This window comes from Gekko japonicus, unplaced genomic scaffold, assembly GCF_001447785.1.
Source record: "Gekko japonicus isolate JY-2015 unplaced genomic scaffold, Gekko_japonicus_V1.1 scaffold406, whole genome shotgun sequence".
Lineage (NCBI taxonomy): Eukaryota > Metazoa > Chordata > Lepidosauria > Squamata > Gekkonidae > Gekko > Gekko japonicus.
In genome coordinates, this window is record NW_015171515.1 from 1,018,625 (window position 1) to 1,030,449 (window position 11,825).

Consider the following 11,825-nt stretch of genomic DNA (forward strand, 5'->3'; position numbering starts at 1 on the left):
ATGGATGTGGCCTATAGGTCATATTCAGGATATATAAAGAAAAATAATCTGCCTGGGGAAATTGTGGTAAGATTCTCGAAGAGGCATGTGAGGGATACAATCCTGAAAGCAGTATCTGGAGCACCCCTGAAAGTGGGGGAGAATACCATCAGAACATTAAAAGACATTCCATTTGAGATAAGACAAAGGAGAAAGAAATATAAAGAATTAATTCTTTTTCTACAGACAAATGCAATTGGATATAGATGGTTAACTCCAGAAGGCATAACCTTCAAAATCAAGGATAAAAAAAGAAAAGATTGACTCTGTCCAGAAAGCACGGGAATTTTTAAGAGTCCAGTTGGGAGGGCCAGGGAAAGAAGGAGAAAAAGGGGAGGACAGTAAGTCCAATGGCCAGCTGGACTCGGAATCTTCCGGGGAGGACTCTCTTTCAGAGAAAGGGATGGCAGCCCCTAAAAGTCCTCATAAACTTCAGAAGAGATTAGGCAAGGAGAAGTAAAAGCTGAAGGAGTCTGAATTGTGCCTTTAAAAATGTTGCAGTGAGATGCTTTGGGGTGTTTCTGTTTGACAGTTAAACTTTAAGACTTGAAAAAGTCAATGCTAAACTTGACTCAGTTGATAGTAATATTAACAGGATTAAGACTAAATGTATGGTTAAATGTATGGTTAAACTGGTGGGAAGATCTCCTCTCTTGGGTTTTTAGTCAGTAGTTCGTATCTTTCTTTATCCCATAAACGTAGTCCCCCTTCCCATTTTCTGTTGTAGTTTGTAGTGTTATAAGAAATGCAATAAAAAATGCCCTCCGGGGGCTTAAAAAAATAAAAAAGGAAATACATGGAGACTTTGGTGGTGGAGCCTGGGGGAGGGTGAAGTCTGTGGAGGAGAGGAACCTCAGGGAGGTACAATTCCATGGAGTCTACCCTCCAAAGCAGCCATTTTCTCCAGGAGAACTGATCTCTGTTGCCTGGAGATCAGTTGAAATCCTAGGAAATCTCCAGCCCCCACCTGGAGGCTGGCAACCCTAGTTACCAGCCAGGCTAGGTACCACAGTGGCCAGATCTTTTCTTTGCAGGAAAGACCGTAGGTGGCTAATCAGTCAAAACTGATAAAAGGCATTCCTAGCAACAGCTACCTCCTGCTTATCCAACAGTAGACCTGGGTCCAGCTACAGAGCTGTTCAGAACAAGGAACACTTTAAATCCTGTGTCAGATCTCACCAACAGCACTTCTTTTTTCTCATGATTCAGCTTCAGCTTATTAGCCTGTATACACCCAAAAACTGCCTCTTGGCAGTGGTTCATGGTTTCTACCGCCTCCCTGGAATCCACAGAGAGTACAAAACAGAGCTGAGTGTCATCTGCATACTTGTGACAATCCAGCCCTAATATCTGGATGACCTCACCCAGTGGTTTCATGTAGATGCCATGTAGATAAATAAAATCATGTGGCAAATGGTTCTGTGGGGGACATGACAGTCATGTGACTCAACATTAATGTTGGAAAATACATTAGCTGTTTAACACTCAGTTTAAACGCAGCAGCATTAAGGAAGATAGATTATATTGCATTACATGTATTTTAAAAATTAAGAATATTACCTGTATAGATGAATCTTCCAGGGGTACCTTTACAGAACTGCTTGGACTTGTAGGACAATGTGACCTCTACTACGCCAGGGATGTGTCGGGGTGGTGTCTGAACTCTGATTGCATGAGGTGTAATAAGCTAAGGAAATATTAGAAAGGATGAAAACTGTTAGATGCAAAATAGTTCTTTAATAACACTTTCTTCTCAGATCACATAAACAAAGCTTTGAAACATGTAATTAACCTGTCAGTGTTGAATGCCTTCTCAACGTAACCAGCATAAAAGCCAATGACAACAATATTTGCAAATGTTCATCTTCCCAGTCATATAATAATATTAGCTCTGTTTTCATACATAGCAGACATTTGCTTCTGAGTATGAAAATTACTTAATGACATTCTGCAGTATTTAAACACAGTCAGCTTGCTGTTTCTGTATCCATTCATTCCAAAAGATTTCCATTCAGACCTGAGCATAGTCAGCTTCTTTAGCATAAGCTATGATTGAAAACGAAAGGAAAATTACGAGCTCCTAAAATACAGCATGTCCCTCAGCTCACAGGGCACAGCAGAGCTGGTTAAAAGTGTTCCATTCACTGTCATAAAATTATTATTTAATTAAACGGATTGTATAATTTCTTAGAATGTGATGGATTTTTTTTAAAAAAAGAATCAGCCTTGCTGCCTTGCTGCCAACTTCTTTGTGTTTTGACTACATTTGGACATTTAGTGTCATTATTTTTCACTTCCAAATTAATTATGGCTGTCCCTATACAGTGCCTTAAAGTAATGAACTTTCCATTCATTCATTTATTGGGTTTAAAAACTTATCTTTTAATCCCCCCACCCTTAAAATAACAAGAAACTCAACATAAATAAAACAAAGGTGCAATTTAGGTGCAGAGAGAACAAAACAAAAAGAGCAAAGAGTTCTAAAGATGGGTCAGCCAGATTTTTTCTCCTTTTACACTACAGTAAACATTTTAAAGTGTGTGTGTGTGTGTGTGTGTGTGTGTGTGTACGTATGCATTACATAAAATCTTCACAGCATGTATAGGTCTGTCACCAATTTAATTCTCTTTCAACATTATTTCATGCATTTTCCAATAAAAACACATTGGTTCCAAGAAGAGACTTACATATTTATGGAACACTGTTGCATAGTCTTAAAGGTTGGGGAGAGTTCAACAGATTTTCTGGATGGTTTTTTACAATCACTTTCCTTCTTTTTTTAAAGTAAATCAGCTAAACATTCAAATATATTTTTAAAATGCACAAGAATACAAGACAATGGTGGCAGTTGTTGTTTTGCCCTGTTATTCCCAGGAATTGTGCATTATTCTATATGCCATAAATTCCAAAGTGAATTTACATAGTTCATTTCTCCTCTAGGTAATCTAACAGCATTCTATATCAGTGTCTCCCCAGTATCCTGGGATCATTTCCCAGCAATAGCAAAGGTATAATCTACTTAGAAGTCTATAATATTCAAAATGAGGTTCATAAATAATCTTAGGCTGCGGTCACACACACTAAACGATCCACTTTCAATCCACTTTCCAACTGGATTTTGCCAGTTCACACAGTAAAAATCCAGTTGGAAAGTGCACTGAAAGTGGATTATTTAGTGTGTGTGACTGCAGCCTCAACAACATTAATCATTTTAAATTATCATCATATATAGTAATAATGATATAAATAATACATACTACCGTGCATTTGGGTAATTGTTCTTCCATTTTTTCCTGAGGTTTTTTTGTGGGGGTGGTTTTTGTCGTTGTTTGTTTTTCCAAATTTCCCCCCCCACACAAAAAAAGAAGGGGGGAACTCAAAGAAAAACTGGGAGAGCAATGACCAGCAAACAATGTGGTGGTGGTGATAGGAAATAAGAAGCCTGGCTTCAGCAAAAACATGATCCTTTCTCTACAAAATAGATGTTAAGTCTCATGTGAAGGCTGATTGGGAAAACACTCCCTGGGCCAAAAGCAGAGCAGAAAAGTTGAAAAGACTGCCTTATCTCCCTCTCCAGACAACTGATACAATATCTGACCTCTCCAGAATTGTCTTCTCCCTTCCCACCACCTCTCTTCTCTTACTCTTCATTCACACTATATTCATGCTTGCAGCTCCCAGTCTGATTCTATGATAAAGTGTGAGGAAAAAGGTGAGGCTGAAGCCCAGATTTACATAGCTTAATTACATAACTGCGGCAATCTCTTGACTAAGCTGTAGTGTGATCGAGAGATATTTAAATCTTTTGTATATATGATGATGGATATCACTCTGGCTTGCCAAGTCCCCCCGGGGGGCAGGGAAACCCCCGCCCCAGAGGCCCATTCTCCGCCACTGGCGGATCGGGCCCCGGGGGGAACCCCACCCCCATAGCACGTCACCCGGAAGTGACGCAACCATGTTGGGCACGCTGGGGGCGAGACTCGGATGGTCGTGTCCCTGCCCCCAGCGTGGTCGCGTCACTTCCGGGTGGCGTGGTTGCGGCATGCACGAGCTTCACGCGCGCACTCCAGGAGCGACGCTCGGACCCTAATATCACTTTGTTAGGGAGGGAAGCCAGCATGGCATAGCCTGATCTCATCAGATCTTGGAAGCTAAGCAGAGTTGGTACTTTGAAAGGAGACTACCAAGGAAGGCTACGCAGAGGAAGGCAATGGCAAACCACCTCTGCTTCTCAACTTGCTTTGAAAACCCCTTGCTGGGGTCACCATATATCAGCTGTGACCTGACAGCACTTCACACATACATCACTTTGTTTCCAGAGCAAGTAAATTGCTTAATGATTATACCATGGGGACAATTTAAAAATACATATTAGCAGGAGAACCAGCCACCTGAAGCATCCAGTCATGATAAAAGGCCCATTTCATTAGTTTCACATTCCTGTATTTAAAAAACTCCCCAGCATCCACAGCAGACCTTATGTCTTCTCCTCAGATATTTATAGATACAATGGCAGAACTCATCACTTCTCTTTGGTTTGGTTCAGCCCTCACATAAAACCATGGTTTATTTAAACTATGATTAGTGTCACTTCTTCTCCTCAGATATTTATAGATACAATTGCAGAACTCAGCACTTCTCTTTGGTTTGGTTCAGCCCCCACATAAAACCATAGTTTATTTAAACTATGATTAGTGTCATCATCCAAATGCCAGCCACTATACTAACTATGGGTAGTAAGAGAACAAAGTGTGAGTCCAGTGGCACCTTTAAGACTAACAAGTTTTATTCAGGGTATAAGCTTTCGTGTGCATGCACACTTCTTCAGATAGTTAGGGTCCATCAAACCAGGATAGGAAATCATAGTTTGAAGTAGGGCTGCCAGTCATTGGCAACTGGTGGGAGGGTAGCATGTATGAGGGGGAATTATGTGGCACTGTCTCTTCTGGCATTAAACCCAATGTTGTCGGATTCCCCCCCCCAAAAAAAAAGACTCTACAGTAAAACCATACAATATGGTTTTGCATTTTGGCATAATTCTAGAGCATCATGCCAATGTGGTGACATAATTTCCAGTTTACCATGAAAGTAGCAGCATGACTATTTCCCCCAACCCCCCCCCCCTTGCTGAACAGGCAGAGGTTTGGAGGGCTCTCACCACAGCAGGAGACCTGGTAAGACTAGTATGAAGGTAATTTATTATCCACAGTTAGAATTAACAATGGCTTTTCTGTGACATCTAATGGCAATCATCCTGGCTTCTTCTCTAGCAGCACCTTAACAACAGCGCAGACCAGGATACCAACTGAAGAGAAAAGTGTAAAAGCTATTAAACCAGTATTTGTTGAGATAGCCCAGGATCTGAATGATCATTTGTTAGCTGAATCTAGGTTTTACAAAGAAACCATAGTTAAGATAAACCATAGTTTTGTACTATGTCTGAATCAAGTTTTTCTCTCTTCCTCCATGTGTGAATCTTCTCTCTCTTTTCACACACATATATGGATACATACACTATTGCATTCAGCATATACAAGGACCAGAATTTCAGTTGTTTTCAATACTTATAATACTTCAGAAAGCATCTGAAAACTAATAAAATTAAGAAATGAGTAGAATCACCAAGTCCTGACCTGCACAGCTCCAGGCTCGCCTGATCTCGTCAGATCTCGGAAGCTAAGGAGAGTTGGCTGCAGCTAGTATTTGGAAGGGAGACCACCAAGGATGGAATACCAGGGTTGTGGCTTGAAGGCAGGCAATGGCAAACCACCTCTGAACATGGTTTGCCTTGGAAACCCCATGGGGTCACCATTAGTTAGATGTGACTACTTGATGGCAAAAAAAGTCACCAAAGCTGTGTGTATTATAGGATTCTGCACAATATAATATTGCCCCCAAATTCAACCATACCAGGAATCTGTTTTGTTTTTGGTTTTTTGTACTTTTAGAAAAGCATAGTTTTTATAGTTGGGAAGGTCTTAAAAGTTTGTGAGCTGCATGACCTGGTGATTGTTCAGACACTAGAGAAGACAGAATTTTCAGATACCAGATAAAGAGGTTTCAGTGCCCTACATAGTTGCTTGCCTCATGCTATGACTATGCAAAATAAGCACATGCAAAAAATGTATAAATTGTGCTGACATTGCATAGTGCATACAGAGTCAATCATGTCACAGTACACAACTATATTTTAGTGCAGAATGTGTGTGTGTGACTGCTGCCATCTTTTAACGATCTTTAGACATAAAGGAAATTAGAATCTGGAACTAGGTCTGAATTTAGCAGCCTATCTTGTCTCTGGGATTTTTAAGTAAAATGCTCTAATGTTATGGCATTCCTAAAAAGTCTGTTTCATATAGAAGAAGAAGAAGAAGAGATTGGATTTATACCCCGCCCTTCACTTTGAGTCTCAGAGCGGCTTACAAACTCCTTTCCCTTCCCCTCCCCACAACAGACACCCTGTGAGGTAGGTGGGGCTGAGAGAACTCTGACACAAACTGCTCTTTTCCAAGGACAGCTGTGCCAGAGCTTGTGACTGATCAGTAAGGACATGAAATGGATAAGATTAAACTTGAGTTATAGAGATTAGCAATAGCAGGAAGTATGTGCCTGTTTTAAGTCCCAAACATATTAGTATTTGCATTGGAAGAAGAAGACTTGGTTTTTATACCCTGGTTTTCTCTACCCTAAGGTGTCTCAAAGTGGCTAACAATCGCCTTCCCTTAGTCTCCTCATAATGGTCACTTTGTGAGGTAGGTATGTGAGGCTGAGAGTTCTGAGAGAACTGTGACTGACCCAAAGTCACCCAGAAGGCGCCGGAAACAAACCTGGTTCTCCAGATTAGAGTCCACAGTTCTTAACCATTACACCACACTGGCTCTCAGCATGTCCAGTTTTGTAGTTGGCTAATCTATTTTACTTTTTTCTGTTATATAGAGTTACTTTATGTTGTAGAGGTAGTAACAGTGTGTGTATGTTATTCATTGCTGGCTGTCAATAATTTGTCTGATTTACAGAAAGTGGTGACAATGTCAAAAGTGAAATTGGGTTACTATGCAAAGACAACATAGAGCTGTAACAGCAACTCCTGCATCCTATTGGTTGAAACCAGCATACTTAATATTCTTATGAGTACTTTGTCATGCAGTATGTGAAATGCATAGAATTATATCATTGCTGTGCAGTTAGGAACTTGTCCTGGAGTCTTACCAAAGTCATATTCACAGCCTTTCTTACAAGTGACCACACCTCTATATTTTGTTGGGCTTTTTAAGAGTTTGGGTGAGCTTTTATATTTTATTTCATCTGACAGCAGACATTATCCATACATGAACACACAAAGCTACCTTATACTGAATCAGGCCATTGGTCTATCAAGGTCAGTATTTTCTACTGTGATGGGCAGTAACACTTCAGGGTCTCAGAAGAGAACCTTTCCCATCACCTATCCAGTCCTTTCTAAACTGGAGATGCAAGAGATTGAACCTGAGACATTCTATAGGCAAAGCTAATATCTATCACTGAGCCAAAAACCCTCGTATATTGTAAAATTCTCTTTGTTCTGGGGAACCAGTCTGAAGGTTCAGTCAGTAAGTTTATGCAAAGAAGTAATTCCAATTGCTGGAATTATCAAGAAAAAGTAGTTACTCCACATAAATACAAATGCCTGTGTACTTTATGGGGAATGATAGGCATCCATTTTTGTGTTTATGCTAACAAACTGAAGAGTACAATTTCTTAGATTAAATGAAGTCATAGAGCGGCAAACAACCCATTATTTCTTCGTTCCAGATTGCCCCCTTGTTTTTCCAGGACACATCTAAGAGAGCTAGCACACCATGCTGACTGTGAAGTGGAAAGTCCCTGATGCAAATGTTACCCAACCCATGAATGCTACCAGGTGACTTTAGGCAAGCAACTGTTCTCTCATTCTCAGCCCACCATCTGTAATATGTGGAACAGCTTGAAGCCTATGCCAAAACCTTGATTCCTAATTCCAGAACATGCAACTTTCTGAAATCCAGCAATCAAATGAAATGACTACAGGAGAGTCTTTCTTTCTTTCTTCTGCTCCCTATCTCTGTCCTTGATGCGTACTTCGGATGTCAGCTGTCCTATCCTCTTCTCCTATCTCCAGTTGTGGCCAATCACTGGGATGCCTCCGGGAAACTCATCAGCAAGTCATTAGGGCAACATCTCTACTTGTTGTTTTTAACCACCAGTAACTGGTATCTAAAGCTGCAGTGCTCCCTCTGCAAAGAGGTATGCTGGGGACAAAAGACATTTCAAACAAGCAAACAAGGGTAAGAAATAACTTCCTGACATGAAAGATCAATTGTGTCCCTCAGCAGCCTCCCCATCTAAGAGAGTACCCACTGTCCCTTCTCTTTGTTCTACCAGACAATCTGTTCTGTCCAGGGCTTTTTTTGTAGAAAAAGCCCAGCAGGAACTCATTATCATAATAGGCCATACCCAACAGCAGGAACTCATTAGCATATTAGGCCATACCCTGACATCACAGCTCATTTGCATAATAGGCCACGCCCCCATGTTACCAGAAGTGTGGTCATCCAGCCACACCCACCTTTTGCTTCTTATTCTCTTTACCTTGTTTGTTGTCAAAACCCAGGGCTTTTTGCATGTTAGGCCACACACCCCTAATTGTAGCCAATTCTAATGAGTTGCTGCTGTTGGGTGTGGCCTATTATGCTAATGAGTTCCTGCTGGGCGTGGCCAACTTGGGAGCCAGCCAGAACTCCTTCCTGTGCGTTCCTGCCCAAAAATAGCCCTGGTTCTGTCCTATGGGAAGATAGCCTTGGGGTAGGAAAATACTTCCTTGCACAGAGTGGAAGTGGCTGGAATATTTGTGCAGTGTTCAGTCACACTCACAGCAACTTTGTGCAAGCTTGTACAGTGTTCAGTTACAGCAACAGAGTCACAGCAACTTTCACTTGCTTGCCCACTTAAATTTTTCTTTCCATTTTTTCCCCTGTCTCTGATCTACACATTGACAAAGCACAAAATATATCCTTTCTGCCAGTTCTGTAACATATAGAAGAATCAGGTTGGGCCACATTCTGTTTCAGAACATTTATACTGGATTTGATTCCAGCTTGGATGATGTTTTCAGATTAGGAGGATGCATCACTCCCCCCCCCCCCCCGGTTTTCTCCCCCTTCCCTTTTCCTGGTCTGACTTGACTAATTAGACAAATAACATATTTGATGTGTCTCAAGGTATTTGTACAATTAAGATTAAAGCAAATCAGGTGTGAGTTGATGCAAGATGGGGGAAAGAAAGGAACTAGATTTTCTAATTCTTAAAACCATTGCTCATAGAATTTAATGGAACATAGAAAAGAAAGCTGTCATTTTTATCCATTGCAAGAAATCAGAATGAGGGCCAACTCTGATAGCTTAAGATATTTTGACAGTTCCAAGGTGAAACATTGAACTGAGAGTCTTTAAAGTCTCCCTTTTTGTAGAATCATATTTAAGGGAAGGAAATTACAACAAAAACAATGTTGCTTAAGGGCATATTCACTATCCACTCACTGAATTCCTTAAGAAACTGAAACTTGAATGTATCTGAATGTCCTTCCATGCTGTTTTCCATCAGGTTTCAAGTGTTGCACTCAACAGCTGAAGATCAATGGCAACTGCTGTATTTTAGTTCCTATTATGTGCTTTGCCCATCAGTACAGGGCACTGCTGCATACAGCTCTACCTGTGTATATTCTTTATACAGAGCACAAACTGAACCACTGTGCGCCTGAGAGATTCCATCTGCATGAAAACTCCATTATACCCATGGATTTGACTGTTTCACAGAAACTGAATGGGAGAACAGGTTGTAGACACCATGTTCACATCCTAACTTCCATATTTTTAAACACAAGAGATTAATAACTTGAAAAAGTCTTTTTTGTGCCTGTCAATTGACGGTCAAAATAATGTCTGTGTTATAATCTAAAGTGCTTCCAAATTCTTGGAAATGAAATTATTTGCAGAAATTATAAGCAGCTTTAGCTGGTACATGTTATGTACAATTGTAATTTGTATGTGAACTATACAATCTAAATCAATGACGCATGGTCTTTCTTTTTTGAACATAAGTGCTGTCAATTTTTTTTGAAATAATTTTCATTGCAGCAGCCAAAAATTAATTGAAAGCTCTGGCCACAAGTATCTGTATTCTGCACAAAATTAATATGATAAATTATGATTCAATGTACTTCCCTGAGTGAGAAACATTATAATTATGTTAGAGAACCTATAACTGAAATGTATGTTTAAATAATAAATATGTATCCTGGAATCATTTTAAATCTACATATTTAACATGGTTCTCAATCCTCAAAGAACTGTAGCACAAAAATTCTATTTTTTTCAACAGAGCTCACACCAGAGAGTTTTTTTTAAAGGCTCAATAATCAACTCCATTTCATGCCTACAAATACTGTAATTACAAAGCTTCAATACATACGAAGTAAATACTGCAATATTTGCAGATTGTTTATAGTGTACATATTGCAACAGGCATGACTATTTCAGGAATGAACATTTCTAGTCGTATCCTTGCATATCTCAACGTACAGGTGAAACACATACATTTCCATGTGGGGGAGAAAAAGCAGCATTTTACTGGGAGAACATATGTGTTACATTCAGAAAATCCTAGAAAGAGTTCCCAGTATCTTCAGTTACTTGGGAGACCTTGGGGAGCTGCTGCCAGCCACAGTAGATGAAGTAGACAATTCTGATCTAGATAGACCAATGGTCTGACTTGGTATAAGTTAGCTTGATATATTCATATATGTTAACACACCTTCAAGAGAAGGTCAATAATGATGCTTTTTTAAAAAAAATCCTTCCCATCATTCTTTAACTGTTCTCGAGTGATTTATTTTGGACTGTAATGAAACTGAATAGAAGTTAGCCCAGATTTTACTAAAGTCTGCCAAATTTTACAAGTATTTTATTAAAGTTATATACCTATATAGGAGCATTATACCTATATAGGAACAGTATACATTCATCAAAGGAAAATATGGAAATTATCCAGGTTTGTATTATAATAATAGACCCATAAGAGACCCATACATATATATTCTGCAGTCTATAGTGTGGAGCAATACCTATGGGAATCCTATTGATATACACAGCATGGGAAGGCGTTCCTTACAGCCAGAGGCACAGCCAAGCCTTATTTATTTATTTATTATTTATTTAATTGGATTTTTACCCCGCCCTCCTGCCGAGGCGGCTCAGGGCGGCTTACAACAATTTAAAACAACATACAATTTAAAACCAGCAAATACAAAATATAAAATGCAATAAATACAGTACAACTAAGTAAATCCGGCAGCATCCTGTGGTAAAATGCTAGTGTGACCCAGCCGGTGCAGTCAGTTCTTATTTGAACGCTTGGTGAAACAGCTCAGTTTTCACCACTCTATGGAACTGCTGGAGGTCCCGTAGAGCTCTAATTTCATTAGGGAGCTCATTCCACAGCATTGGCACCACCAGGGAGAATGCCCTGGTCCTGGTTACCATCAACCTGGCCTCCCTAGGCCCGGGGGGGGAGGCGGTGTGATCCAGACTGCAGTGCTCTTGGGGGAATGTATGGGGAGAGGCGGTCCCTCAGGTAGGCAGGCCCCTGACCATTTAGGGCTTTAAAGGTCAAAACCAGAATCTTGAAGCAAATCCGGAATGCTATTGGGAGCCAGTGCAATGACTTCAGCACAGGCTGTATGTGCTCCCACCTGGAGAGACCCATCAACA

At 40.2% G+C, this 11,825-nt stretch overlaps 1 protein-coding gene across 1 annotated transcript in view; it reads right to left on the reverse strand.

Annotated features, from left to right (window-relative positions):
- LOC107117282 (transcription factor COE1-like) overlaps positions 1 to 11,825 on the reverse strand; it is a 103,139-nt gene that overhangs the window by 15,991 nt on the left and 75,323 nt on the right. Inside the window, exon 4 of the mRNA XM_015419377.1 lies at positions 1,600 to 1,726. Coding sequence (XP_015274863.1) covers positions 1,600 to 1,726 — 127 coding nt within the window. The remainder of the gene's footprint in view (positions 1 to 1,599; positions 1,727 to 11,825) is intronic.